The following is a 16,641-nucleotide window of genomic DNA, read 5'->3' as shown; positions in this document are numbered from 1 at the left end:
CAAGACTATAAAAATAGTTAATTTTTATTTCATTTTCACTCAATAATAAATTCTTTATCAAATATACAATAAATAAATTAAAACGTGTTAAAATGTAAATAATCATAGTTACGTTTGAAATAAATTATAAAATTATTTCAGTAAAATTATAGACTCATTTTATTTTGTATTTATATTTATATTTTAACTTTTCAACGAATAAACTTAAGTTTGTCTATATGATTTTTATTAGTATACAATCTGTATACTTAAGAATAATTTTGATATTTAAAAAATAACTTAATGATAAAATTATAGTTTTTGTGATTTTTGAACACATTTTCACAATTGTCTAATAGCTCACCGTATTATTGGTACCTATATAAAAATTATTATTTATATGAAATACTTGAATATTTAGGTACTTTGAAAAAAATATATTTTACCCATTACATTACGACTTAAATACCAAAACTGTTGAAAATGTTTAATATATTATCTTTTACTACTTAACAATATACCAGACAATTAAACGGTTTTACATAATAATAATACGCAGAGACGTATTGGAGCTATTATGGTGTAAAGATTCATTTAATAAACAGATAAATATTTGTTTTCATAATTTTATGCATATATTAATATTAATAGAACACCCTTAACCTTTGCATGCTGAAAATAACGCAGTCCGTGCTAAATCGAACGACAGTTAATTTATAATGCAACTGCTTAAAAGTACATGCAAAATATACGACCGAGACGCGTGCCAGGCAATATAGTTTTTTTTCCCCACAAGCTATACACGTACTTTTATAATACGACCGTCAAAAATCCGAAACATTATCAAAATAGAATACTATATTTTTCTTAATCTATTATTATTATTATTATTATTATTATTGCCACCCTGGGTGAAAAAATCTTGCACGGTCTTTACACCAGTGTATATGTTTTTCTCTAATTTGTTTTTTTTTTATTATTATTATTACTATTATTATGTTTCTTTTTCATGCTCAGCCAATCATGCAGTAATTTACCATACGAAAAACGTTTTAAATTTGGCTAAGGCTGTTCCGTTTTGGCGGATTCAGTTAGATTTCCTGTGTGATGGCTGTTCCACGTAATGTGTAATGAGAATGGACGTGCGTGTATTTAATTTTAATGGTGTTCGTCCTTCTGTCTATCGCTGCAGAGACGTCACTATAAATACACAGTTATTATTTACTTGTATCGTGGTCCACTCACTTCCTTACCACGGAGCTCGGACATTGCAAAATACGCGTATGTTTTAATAATTGTCACCAAAAGCCTCGGGCAATCAGACACAGACGCGCGTTTGTGCGTTTGTGTGGTCTCGAGCCAATAGCCGTGTCATTTAATTAGCGCGTTGTTTAAAAAATAAAAATGTATCCGATAAACGTTCGCTTTGTGTATAATTTTCACCGGGAAAACAGACATTATATAGCTAACATTGGTCTAATCATATACACACAACAATATTAACGGGACGGAAACGAAATCTCTCAATACGCATCATAATATTATGTTTTTCGAAGAGCGTAATGTCCTGTATTAAATCGGAATTTATTATAATATACGATATTGGCGATGCATGCACATTGGACATATTATAACCACATTTATAACACTTATGCGGTGTTACTGTAATCTATTAACATTTGACATTAAAAGTTTTTGAAAAATTAACTATCGGTTCGATGTTTGATACTATTATTTTTACTGATGTTGTCAGAAAATTTTATTGAAAACAAAAATTAGTACATATAAAAACCTAAAAAATATTAAAAACTTAAATAATATTTAAAATTGGATACAATAATATCTCGTAAAATGGAATATATATATTGATAAAAGTTACCCAGTATATAATGTGTATAGTCATTAATTGTACATAAATAATAATATTATATATTATTAAAATATGTTGGATATAATATTATATTATATATTATATTAGTTATGATTTAATTTTGTTTATGAAATGAATGAAATAATTGGTAAAATATACGATACATATTATATAGGATATGAAATAGGTTTTCATAAATTTAGAATGATTAGATAAATGTTTAAATCGAAGATACAAAATATGTACTTAGCGAATATTAAACAAATACTTCATTAGAAATATATAAATATTGTTTTCGCACAACTTCAATAGTTAATTTAAATAGAAGTGTATAACAAAAAATCAAGACATATATATAGTAACTAAATAATACATAAATATATTTTAATTAGTACCTATTAAATACTCTAAGTAAATTTCAATTAATTTTGCAGTATCATTATTTTATTTTTTTACTGAACTCTATAGAGATTAAATTGTATAAATAAATTTAAAACCTAACCAAAATGATTACATTCTGAACATTAAAATTTGAATTTTCGCAATTTCGCTCTATATACCAGATAATTGCTTTCTAAGATATTATTATAAAAATATTTCAAGTGTAAAATTAATTAAATTAATTTTCTTTTAGAAGATTGCAAGATTGTTTTTTTTAGAATTAATACACTAACGGTCTAACTCATACACATTTCTTAACAAAACTTTCAGTTTACTCAAGTATTATAATCATAAATTCAAATAATTTAGTTTTTGGTTTTATTTCGATTTTAAAGAAATATAAAAACGTATTATTTTAAAATAATAATGCAAATAACGTTTTAATATTTCAATTTACAATATATTACATTTTTAAATTGTTTCCATTTATAAATACATAAACTGTATAATGGTTATGTTATCTCCTAAATATGATTAGTGTGAATAGATAAAATATTACCGTGATTATAAAAAACAGTTTTAAGGAGAAAAAATTATTTAAAAATGACAATTTTAAAAATAAAACATTTAATTGGTCATTTACCATCGTTATACTGACATTTCAAAAATAACATTTATCACTCTGCTGGTTAAAAATATACAGGAGTCAGGAAGTATAAATTTTAAAGGCCAGAATTTATGATTCATTGATAAAATTTTAAATCCACAAACTTCATCAACAATTTTACTGTATTACATAAAATATGTTATTATTAAATTTAAGTGGAAGATAATGTATTAATATTTAATGTTTTTGTATTTTCATGTACTTAAAAATTAAAACTAATTAGATAATTAATTTCCCAAACATAGAAATTGTATGCCAAGTATTAATACTGAAAACTGCTACTATTGGATATTTTTCAAAAACATAAAATACAACTATTTTTCCTAATATAATTTTATGTATTTGCATTATACACTGGTAAATATAAAATGTAAATACATTTTCTGGATGTTTATTATTTACAAAAGCAAAAATTTTAGATTTGTAAATAAAATAATGTAAAAACGATTTTTAAGACTAAAATACTTAAAAAATAATAACTCGTATTATTTAGTTATTTTTTTGAAAAATTAATTATGTTAATACTCACTTCAAATAATTTCACGATATCCACCATTCGCTCTGATCTAGTTTTTCGAAGAATATTCAACGATTTAGCTTTGACATTTTTATCTAAAATGAAAAATATATTCATTCTTTTGGATATAATAAGTCAAAATTGTATTTAATACACATAAAACAAGTAACACGATTGATAAGTAAAATAAATTAGAGTACCGACAAGACGTATAGTTTTATTCTCTACATATAAATAAATCGATTAATTTATTATTTTTTTTTTTAATTACTTAATTAATTTAATTTTTATAAAAAAGTTTTAAATTTTGATAAATACAAAATAGTTTATGTTAAAATGAATTAGTACAGCAATACGTCATTTAACCATACAATAAAATAATTTGGTTAGTTTAGTTGTATTTTGTGATAGTTATTAGGTGTGCGGAAAAAGTTATACAAATATATTATCATTATAATTTTTAATCGTGAATATAATGAAACAATAGCATAGTATTTATGCATAGATAATATATTTAAATTTTCAAATTAATCATAAATTCATAAATTAAAAATTGAAATAATTTTATCAAAAATAATAGTTAATGATTTACCTAAAATGTTTTAAAATTAAACCAATAAAATGTAATGAATAAATATTTTGAAATCGTTATTTTTAGATTTTGCGTGAAACGAAGAATGTATTAGTTTTACAATTATTATATGTTTTTATTTTTCAAATTTATTTTTATATCTAACAATATTTTTGTAGAGACAATTTTCATAGAGAATGGTTGGTTTCTGGTAGTAAATTTACTTTCGACGATACTTTTAGTAAAAGTATGAAATTCCTAATACATCTCTAAATTGAAAAAAAAATTAAAAACTAATAGAAAACAGTGATATTTACACAATACAGGTTTTTGACAAATTTGATTTAGTTTTTTGTATAATTCAGAAAGTAATAATCGTAAATACTTATATTTCACCCAAATATGTATGTATAAATATATACTAGAGATAATATTATAGTTTTTGAATATAGATATTTAAAATCTTTTTGACTGAACTGAAAAATTATTGTTTTATATCAGTTTTTTCAATTTATAATATATATAATTTTATGGTTTTTTAGTTAAAAATATTGAAATTTAATAAGTAAAAAGTTCTTTATAAGTTTTTTAAAGATCTCAAAAATATATGAGTACCATTTTTATATAAGCATTTTTGCATATTGTGAATATATTCGTCAAAATCAAAAATAAATGCTAATTATTTTGTAGTATAACTTAATAAATAAAACGACTTCCTATAAGTAGTTCTTATAGAAATTCAAAAAAAATATATAAGTAATATAAAGAAAAGAATACTTTTTTTTAGCATTCGAAGTTCAAATTTTGAGAAAATTGAATGAAAAATAAAGATTTTCTTTTATTAATTTTAGTTATTTTTTTCGCAAGTAAAAAACAAGACTATTTAATATTCATCATTACTCTAAATATTTCATAGTTTCTAAATGTACACATTGAAATGTTTGAAATATTAGACTATTAGACTAATTGTTGGTAATCTGTTTATATTTTGAACCTATTCACATCATTTATAAGTTATATTAAGCAATATTTTTGACATAAATTTATTCATCCTACTGTACTGTTCTTTGAAATATATGCTAATTCAAATATTGAATTCACTCAGAATCCTTTTACGTTTGCGGTGATTTACCTGTCACCGTAAACCGATACTACACAAGAGAAATGAATTCCCAAGTTATTTAAAATTAAGTTATTCCTACATTAAATTTGATGGAATCCATAAAATAAAATCTTAATATCTAATGATAGGTATATGATATATAAGATAATTTTTATTATTTTCAAATTGTCTTGAAAGTATGTACATTTACATAGATACAATACTCTCAAACACAAAATAATATAATAAGTAATAATATTTTATATACAAAAAGTATTTTAATTTTACCAGCACTATTACAACACGTACATTACTACTTAGTAACTGAAATATCACTTAAACATCAAGCTATAGATAAGGACAAAATATTTCTTATATTTCACTAGTTCATATGATTTATAGTCATTCGAAAATAATGATATAATAATAATAAATGGTTGTCAGATAATCAAAAAGTAAATTACAATCGTTCTTATCGTACCATGAAAATAAATACAACTATAAATTTTAAATGAAACAAGTCCAAATAATATGGAATCCCATATCTAATTTATACTGATTAATATTAATATAAATATAATAGTAAGTATATTGATAAAACAACTATTTTTACATTAAATGTGTTAAACTTTTGAACCAAATTGTTCATTATAATATAATATTCGAATTTAATAACAATTTATAAAAATTGTTTATTGGATAATGTTTCTATAGAATGTATATATAATATTTAAATACTATTGAAATAATTAAAATTATGATTATCAATAATAATTTATTAGATATACACACATATTTATAACATAAACTTGTATGGTTTATACAAACCCGGTACACTGGTTGACTATAGTTGAACGGTCGCTAAGGGTAGAATTTAAAATTTCGTTTCATAAAATAATAACGACTAAGTATTAAGATGATAAGGAGTAAAATAATGTAGGGCAGAAAATTTGAGATTTGCCTACAGCGCGTCTACCCATACGGTTCAACGTTTAAACGGTCGAGCCCACTACTGCACAGCGTATAATAATATTATTATGCGCCTTTAAGTTCGAATATTAAAAGAGAAACGTTTACCGGAATTGTTGACCCGGCCGTTGATCTTGTGCGCTATCCTCCGTATCTTTTCCAAGTTTTCGGTCGTGTGGGCCGTGAGAGGTGCCAGTCGGTCTAGTAGCACGTCCAACACGTGATCGTCGCCGGATATCACCATGGTCTTGGAGTTCTTAGAGAACGAAAAGAAAAATAATTTTTATAAACGATGTAATATTATGTTTTACGGGCGAATCGATAACGATTTAATTGTTTCGGGCACGACGTGGCGGTGTCGACAAGTCGCGACGAGAACGAAATCTACGGCGATGGGTGGTGTGGAAAAAAGTTCGGAAAACCGATAACGGCGATGGAAAAGGGCGACGAAACGTTAAAATAACAACGCGCGGAAGTCGCAATGGCTTAAAGTCGAACGTGAAAATCGTGAATGACACCGACGCAGACGGCGTTGACGGCCGCAACACGACGGTTTGGCAAACGGCACGACCGATTCGGCCAGACTGCCAAAATAACGAGGCAGCGCTTGTTTGTAGGTATATAGGTACCATATACGATATAGTTGCGCGCGCGCGCCTGTGTGTATACAGGATGATAAACCAATCATGCTCTTTACCGTTTTATCCTTTAACCGCCCCACTCACTCAAATTCTGATTTTCGAAATTCTCAGATTTTCTACGCTACTTGAAAAAGAGTCCAGTGGCGATGCCTACTTCTTTTTTTTTTTCAAATAAAAACCCTCTTTTTTACTATGATTGTTACACATTCAATTTTTATGGAAAGCTTGATGCGTTCCGAATATTTGGATTTGAATCCGTTTGGTGTGCCGGTAATTAATATGATTACCCTGTGAGCGGTTAATAGTTTGTGAAAATCTTCGAGACAAAACGTAGAATAAGCGCGTTTGGTGAATCGCCCTGTATGATCGCATATTTCTCGTGTGCGTTTTTCTCGTGACGCCACGACGAGTCACGTGTGCTACACACAGGGTCTGCTGCTGCTCCCGTCGGCGGTTGTGCTTAATAATAATATTAATGATGATGATGATGATGATGATAATAATAATATTATTATTATTACGCGATTACAGCACTGTATACGCTCGACCAGACCTGGGCCAAGTGTCCGTCCGGATAAGTTTATCACCGCGCGCGGCTGCTATAAATCGACGACTGCAGCAGCGACGATGACGGACGTTGGTCGGATTTTTTTTTATTATTATTATTATCGTCGTTATTAGTATTACTATACTGTCGTTGTATTAATTGTTTTATTTTTCATTTACAAACTGTGTACAGCTGCAGTGAATGATATAATTGTTGTATGTCAACACGTACGTATAATATTAGAAGCACGTTTAAGTTTTATCGACTGGCGCGGCACCCGCGGTTGTTATAAAATGTTAGAAAATTAATTCCGCGTGTGATTTCACACACACACTAGTATTATAATATAGCTGAAGTATTTTATTTTTATTTTTCAATTCTACGTCAACAATAACAATGGTTTACACGTGAATCGGTGTTTTCCAAACAACATTATCGACAGATTAAAACAACGTGCGACATATTTAACGACGAATCGGTTTAAAAATAAAAATATACAGCTTCTCGGGCGTTTGCAATGAGATTAATACACTTACATTATGTTACAGTATTTTTTAGCCAAATGAATATATTTTCAAGTTATCGAAGTTAATGCTTATTAATATCTTTTAAATAAAATATATGTTTAATATAAATATATTGTATTAATGTACTATACATTTATTTTAGATAGTTTGATATTTGTTATGTTGAATACATATAGAATATACGTTATATTTAACGAATTAAATGAGTACTAAAATAGTTTAAATACCTATTTATTTTTTACTATCAATAACATGTACAAAGAAGTAGGTGTACAAAAACATAATATCCTTAAAGTATATTTATCTGATTTGACCACACTTTATGAACTGACGCTGACCGTTATATGACTAAACACAGTTTGGTATATACATTTATATCTTATTAAATGTATAAAATACGAATAGACAAAACTAAAAATAAGAGTATAAATGTCGTAAAAATTATAACATTTTATAGTACTCATAGTTATAATCATTTCGTTTTATCATGTCTTCAACAGCGTAACGAATCTTGGGACGAAATACAGTTAAACATTATATAAAAAACACTATACATAAAAATATCTTTGTGAAACAAAATTCATATTACATTTTAATCTCAAACTTGATGTTATATATACATTTCGTTTAGTATGAAATTTGAATTCATATTTATAAAAACAACTTATTTAAAATATACGTGTTAATAAAAGTACCTAAATATTATTACAGTAAAAGTATACTATCAGCTGAATAATAATTGCAATGATTTTATAAAATATAAATTAATATTAATGATAGAGTTTAGATAATAATTGTTGTTTTCATATTTTTCACATCAGATATTGTTGAATTACAGTTTAATTTATACTATGCAAGATTAATTGTCTAATTCATATAAGCATTTTATAAGTTAAATTATTAATTACCAAAGTTAAAAATTATAATATTAAGTTATATACGTTTTAAAGTTTGGCCAAATCAGAGTAAACTATCAGTAACATGTATTTATTATTATGTATTATTATGCATTTATAGGTACGTTTATATTTAAATATCATATAATTTAATACTAAAAAAATAAACCATTAAACAAATATGAAATTAATTGAATTTTATTTCTGAATTGCATAATCTAAAAAAACAACAACAATTAAAAGCATAATAATTTATAACACTACAAACTAAAATCTTATCGAGAAATTGGCAGATACAATTTTTTTTAATAATATTTTATAGTTTTATAATATAATAAGTTGATTGAGAACTGTCCTATAGTGTTTTCAAGCTAATATAATATTTTTTTAATTTTAGAATAGCTAAAATATATTGGTAACAATAAAACTATATAATAGAATTAAAAAAAAAAAAAAAACATTAATGAAATAAATCTGAAAACAAAAAAAAAACAAAATATTTATATTTTTTTACTCACTTTGGAGTTGATTGGCTGTTGGATTTTCTCCACCTTTGCAGCCACTCTATTAACAGACGTCGTGGTTGTGTTTAAACGAAATTGTTTGTATAATACTCTTGCCTGCTCGTTAACTCGTTTATTGGTTGTCAATTTTTTATTCATCCTTCCTATGATTTTCTTTTTGTTTGCCATTACGTAAATTTCACCCCTTATATTTTTATTAATAATACCGTTATTTTATTAATAGTACGTATAAATAGTAAAATATTACAATAAACTTAATACTAGTATCGTAAACAATATCTCTAGTTTCTATGGTTGAAAAAATACTGTTAAAAAAAAATATAGTTATCGCATGATCCCCATCAAACATAACGCTGGTGACGACGCGTTTCCATAGTGAACCAACTTACGGAACACTTGTTTCACACAAATGCACTACGCACACTAATACTACACTGTTTTATAGTGTTGTGAATCTATTTCGATTTATTTAAAACTTTGCGCGATTAACAGAAGTAGGTATACCATATATATAAGTGTAATATTTAAAATTTAAATGTCTTTGATTTGTTTATAAAATAGAAAATAGCACATAAATTCATTAGTATTTAAGTCTTACTTTTTCAATTAACATCATATTTCATTATTTTCTATTCAGTTTTATAGACTAAACATATAAATATTATTGAAAACCTATATTAATACTTGTTATAAGATAGTATTAAATTATCATACAAAATTTATGAAATTTGTATTTCACTACAAAACAAAAAACACGAGTAACTACAAAATAATCTGAAAGATATAAAAGAAATGATTAATGTGATAAAAATAAATATAGATTTTTAGTAAAAAAATCAATGAATATACTATGATATAACATAATCAATGGACAATGAATTAACCTATATTTATTATAAAAACATGTAAATTTCAATGTTTTAAATTAAATTAATAACTTAATATTTTTATTTTTGCCAGATTATTGATAACATTTGAAACATTATTTTAAATAATATTAAATTTAAAAAGTCAGCTATGTTATTGTACACTAACTATGTATTTGAGCTCTGTAATCTCATATAATAATAATATACGTATATTAATACATACAATATATACCTATATCTACCCGTGAAAAAATTTAGGTACGTAAATCAATTTAAGTTTTTTCTTATTTACGGAGTAAAAGTTCCATTTAAAAAAATAAGATAATACAATTATTATTATATAATAATTACCTATGTAATAATATAAAATATACAAAATAAATTACAATATACAATGATCATCGGAGAATATATTATACAACTTTAAAATCATTAATATTACAATAAAATGCAATATCGATATTAACAGAATTATGGGTTGACATTAAGTTATTAACTAGTGAAAGCAGAATGTCATTATTATGATGGTTTTAATATTATAAATTTCTTTAGTTCTTATATTTTTTTTTTTTTTTTTTTGTTAATTTTAAGATTAGATTTTTCTTATATTTCTAGACAGTAATATTACACACATAGACAGATATTAATTAATTTATATAAAAAGGAAAGATTCAGGTATTATCATACATTTTTTAATGAGGACATTTTAAGAAATCTTAAAACTTCATTAAAAAAATTAAAATCTTTTTGGACTCCACAGATATGTTATGTAAAAAACAATGATACTATTTTAATTTAATATTTAAAATAGTAATCCTAAATGTTGTATAATGTTAATATCTCGTATTCAATTCTAAAATAAAAGAAGAAATATTAGTCCAAGGACACACAGCGAATGCGTGTTTATGATATGCAGTACCAGTATCGAACTTATATTCTATCTCGTATGAATAATTGTATACTTGATTGCAAACAAAAATAATTTCAAAAATATGTACATAGTTAGTCATGCAAAATGTATATTGGTGCTATACATTTGTATATAAGTTAATGTATATAACATTAAAAATATCAACGAAGAAAACTATTAACAAATATATATACCTAATATTCTACGTATGGAATAATATGAGTATATAAGCATTTTTAAGTGCATTTTACTCGTATACATTTAGAAACCATGTTTTAAGCTGAAAAAATAAATGTAAAACCACGAACAATTATATCTCAAATTACGAGTAATGGTAATTTGTAAATTCGGACAAAAGGAAAACAAATAAACCAGTTTACAATTAGTATACAATAAATTGGAAATGAATCATGGTGTCAGGATGGCAAAGTGTTGATGTTCATAAAACCGGTGTACACAGAATTTTCTTAAGCCAAGGATAAAATGGCATACCACTGTACCTAATTTAACAATAAACTTCTTTGCGTTGGATGAAACCGAAAAAAACCGGATTTTAATGAAACTTATAATGTTAATGCAGTTCAACATTTTTCAGATTTTATGAAAACGAAGACGACTTAACAACTATCCTTACATAACATTAATAAATTGCGTTTTAATGTTAAATCTCAAATAAACGAGACCACGAAGTTACGAAATACTAAAACATTGAATATACTATACTTTTGTTTGATGAAAAATTATGTTTTCGATGCATTCGATGTTTTATGACAGTATGACCTTAGCTTTTAGTTGAATGTATACCTATTAAATTTTATGTGTTCTATAGTTATGGCTGCAACAGTGTGATTATTCGCTAATAAGCTAATATTTTATGTATAATACTATAATCATTAATCAGTAATTTGGTTAAATTGCCAAATATTAAGTAATAAAGTACTTTGATAAAATAATTTATATACTACTAATCGTGATTAAATTTACTGTCTAATAATAAAACAGTTTTAAAAAAAAATTTAATTTATATTAAAATATTTAAATTTCAAATTTTGATTATCTTGGTTAATTACAATTAATTACTTACTAAGTAATACGTACGTAATAAGCATCCATATATAAATTCTCAGTCAAAAATAATATTAAAGCTTAAACGTAAACAGATTTAACATTTGTTATTGGTACAGGTTACGTTATTTTAATTCGTGTTTTCGATTTGTGAGAATTATTAGTTTATAATAATTCATATAATGCTTCAATCAAAACCTATTCTTAATTTATTATAGTGACAAGTGTAAATTGAGTTGCATATATTGTTGCGCCTTATCAAAAACCATAACTAAAATTAAAAATAAATTCTGGCTTCGAAAATACTTATGTGTGTATGCGTATGTACTATGTTGTGAACAATTTCTACAATATAAGCCTAAAGACAAAGTTGCAATAAGGTATTAAGTGTAATAAGAAATCATCAACAATTTTAACCGTCACATATTCGTATAGATAATAGTTTACTGTACATTTAATTACGTATTTTAATAGTATTTCGTAATATAACCTGATCACACGAATAGGTACGTTTAACTACATTAATAAATGGTTAAACAAATTTTCGATGCTGCAATTACATAATAATTATTGTGTATGCAGCGTAACATAATATACTCAATATTCATGTCGACACGAATTTTAAAGTAACTTAATTTGACATTTAGTTATAGATGAATGATCGGTTTCGTGAAAGTCCCAACCGAAGATATTTTTACACAGAAAATAATTTTATCTATAACGTTAAGTCAACCCCAACGATAATAATAAATTCGCCTGTGCAGAATGTGTGTGCGCCACTGTAGACACGCCGCGTGCCACTGCTGGCCTTTTACGATTGCACAAACCTTTACTAGTCACGAGGTTGTATACGTACATTAATGACAATACCGTGATTTTTGTACATTTGTTTTCCGTCAGTGAAATAATATCCTTCGGTAAGTTATTATTTCACAATATTTTGTTTGTCATTTAATTGTATAGTGTTGTGACTACATGCCCACAATCATTATTATAACATACCTAAAAGCAATTTATGCCTTCTGCTGCCGTTGCTGCATGAGTGTAATAGTTAGATTACTGCAGTCGAGTAAAAGCTTTCCCAATAATAACTGTAATAGACTGAACTTAAATAATTAATGTTTTTACAATTAAATAAAATTAAATTAAAATTTTACCATTACAAATGTATTATGCATTTATGTCGATGATGATGTATTACTAATTATTACTATCAACGTCTATACCATTATATTTCTAAAGTCGATTACAATAACCTATACCTACTGCTTGCCCAAACAAACACCGAATACCTAAATGATTTAATAACATCTTAAGAATTACTATTATTTATCACGTTATTTTATATATAAATAAAATAATCGATGCCTACCCGATTTTAGAAGGTTTTGTTATTTTTTCTTATTCAATTTGTACAAATACATGAAATATCCGGACTACAGTAAAATTTTCATTCACGCTGTGTTTAATGATTTCATAATTTTTAGTTATTTTTTTTTTTTTTTTTTATTTTTAGTTATTTAGTATCGTATATTTATTATCAATATTACAAGTTTAAATATTGTTCACCGAAGTGCTTTTTTTAATGTTAGTAATTTGTATGTATATATTATTAATATAATAATAAAGGAATAATATATAGATTCTCTGTACTTCCTACTGTACAAAATAATATGTATAATGAACTGGTAAATATTAAATTATGCAGGCTGTAGCCAATTACTTAATCATTATAATTTGTTTTATACAAAATATATTTCTAATTTTGTTAGAAGATACTTTTATAACTTTTTTGTGTATAATATTATTTATTGAGAATTAAAAATGTAAAAATAATCAAAGTACATTGATAATTTCATAATTAAATATTACAAAAAGAATATTAATATATATTAATATAAAAAAATAATCATCATAATAATAATAATATGAGTATCTAAATGTATCTAGTTTATTATAGCATAATATTGGACTGTAGTCAACTTTTTAACTCATGCTAAGATTTTAAATCAACTTAAATTATACATTATAATTATTTATCATTTTTTTTTCAAATAGACAAATTAAAATCAAATCAGTAGCCAACTAAAATAATTTATTTTTACAAGCATTGAACCCTTAAATTAATATGTTTATCGTTCAAAATAACATATTTTACATAGCATGATAATACATGCATTTTTACATTATAAATTGTTTAAAATAGGCCAATTAATAGAAACTACAAAAATTATATGATCTATTATTATAATAATAACAAAATTTAGTTAAAATTATTCTAAAAAAATTTGTTCCTGTGTATATCAAACAAACAATTAAATAATATTTCAGTACCATTTAAAACTTTAATTTGAAAAAATGTGTGTAAGTAAAAAAAATATAAAAATAAAGAAATAAATCTACTATCTATATAAAAATTTAAATTTGCATCTTCTTTTTAAAATTCACAATTGCACGGAACAAAATAATAAAGAAAGAATTACTTGCAAGTTATATATGATTAGAATAATTTATATGGGTTTATATAAGTCAATTGGATTCGCGTAGATGACACTATACCATACTTGGTAGTTTGTATTACTCCATACTATGCATACTCTTTAACTATTTTATTATGTAAAAAACATATTGTACATAAAATGAAAATTTTAAATGTATCTATTTTATAAGTTACAATTCTATACTATCATGAATATACCTATATATGTATATACCTTATACCTGGTATACAAAATATAAATAAAGTTATATTAGTTATAAAAAATATTATATTAGTATAAGCAATAGTCACTCGAAAAATATGAATCATGGGTATATTAATCTAAGAATACAATAGTGGTTTCCGGCGTGGTGATTTCAGATTTGACCTTAACGTCAAAAATAAGTAAACATATTGTTGGTATCTAATATTACGGAAAATATTTAGTATCTCGGAAAATATGTGATTTGATTTAATTTTATGATTAATGGTACGAATGAGAGTTATTGCAACATCAAAACCGGTCATTAACATAATATTAAACATCAATTAAATAAACACATTTGTATTGAAATATTTATTTTAAATATTATAAAATATAAGCTATTAAAATCCTAAATAGCTAGTCTTAAAAACTAATCAAACTTCGGTAACTTAAAATTAAACTTAAAAAAAAAGTCTTAATTTTCTACCATCAATTATTTCAATTGAGTTAAATAAATTTCCATTTACTGCCATTTTATAAGATTACGGTTTTTCATATGTATAAAAAATGTCCTTAGTGATCACCTAAATAAAATACAATTATAAAATAACAAATGAATATACGTTAATTAATGCATTGAATTATATACTGCAACAATAACAACCAATGGAAATCAATTTCCTTTCTATGAGGTATACCTACTGTAGAGTCTTATACTCTTATAGTAATGGTTTTAGTTAGAACACCACTAATGACCTTGAACTTGCATTGGGATTTTTAAAACATAATATTTAATTATTTTATTTATATAATTCTTACTAATCGTGTAAAACATTATAATATATTAAGCATGTAAGGAAAATAATGTAAATATAATATGTAATATCGAGCAAGGATATGTATTATCTTATGAATTAATTTAAAAAACTTGTTATTTTCCATCCAAAATAATTTATTGGTTACAATACATATTATAATTCTTTTAAACATCTACTTTAATTACGTGTTTGTAAAAAACAAAGTTATGACTTTTACAAAGTTATATTTCATTAAACATAACATGATGTGTTATAATATTGCATAAATGTGTGTTATGTTAAATATTTATTTATTAAGAATTATAGTTAGGTTTACTTGTTTAGGTATGGGTAATGGGTACATTGTACCAATATAAGATCTTTTATCGCAATAATAATTCATGGTAAACAATATAATCATTATTAGTATAGTTTTATATGTTAGTGTATGTATTTTTAGTAAGTTTTTACTTCTATAATAAATCATAGAATATATATACTTTTAATAGATCGTTTATTGATTATTATTAAATCCTAATAGTCGGTTCATATTTACAGTGGATAAACACTAATATTTAGGTGTTTTCAACTTTATTTTTCTTAATTTAATGTTTAAGTTTACAAATAAAAAAAATTACAAAATGTTGATAAATATTAATAAATACTAAAGAGTATGCCGATAACATCTTCGAATAAAACTGGTTTTAAAATAAATTCAAATCTATATGAGTTATAGTATGTTAGCATGTTAAATACAAGTAATGATATAATATGAATATGATCATCAATAATATTTCGTATTTTTAGTAAGTTTATGAAATTAAAATAATAATATATTATACTCGACTAAAATTATATTCCACAAAAAGTATATATATTTAAAATTGCCCATGAAAAAATATTAGTTGACCATCAATAATGATAGAACATGCAACCCAAACGTATTTGCCATCCGTCAACTGACAATAATAGAATATAGATCCGGAAAAAATTACACATACATTTTATAACTAGACCTTTATGTTGTAGTTTAATAAATTAAAATCCTATTTCATTTAAATCATTATTGATATTTCTCATAAAAAAATATTATATATTATTGTCTTGTATGGTAATTATAGATAT

The 16,641-nt window shown here is 24.4% G+C and overlaps 1 protein-coding gene across 1 annotated transcript in view; it reads right to left on the bottom strand.

Moving 5' to 3' along the window:
- The window catches only part of LOC113555288 (cytosolic carboxypeptidase 1-like), a 43,327-nt gene extending 33,575 nt beyond the window's left edge, over positions 1-9,752 (bottom strand). The window contains exons 1-3 of the mRNA XM_026959709.1: positions 9,186-9,752; positions 6,165-6,312; positions 3,427-3,509 (exon numbers count right to left, since the gene is read on the bottom strand). Of these exons, the coding sequence (XP_026815510.1) occupies positions 3,427-3,509; positions 6,165-6,312; positions 9,186-9,359 (405 nt within the window). The 5' untranslated portion in view covers positions 9,360-9,752. The remainder of the gene's footprint in view (positions 1-3,426; positions 3,510-6,164; positions 6,313-9,185) is intronic.
- Between the last annotated feature and the right edge of the window lie 6,889 nt (positions 9,753-16,641).

The sequence above is a fragment of the Rhopalosiphum maidis genome, chromosome 2, assembly GCF_003676215.2.
Source record: "Rhopalosiphum maidis isolate BTI-1 chromosome 2, ASM367621v3, whole genome shotgun sequence".
Lineage (NCBI taxonomy): Eukaryota > Metazoa > Arthropoda > Insecta > Hemiptera > Aphididae > Rhopalosiphum > Rhopalosiphum maidis.
Note: the sequence above shows the minus strand (reverse complement) of the source record. Positions and strands in the feature narration are given on the sequence as shown.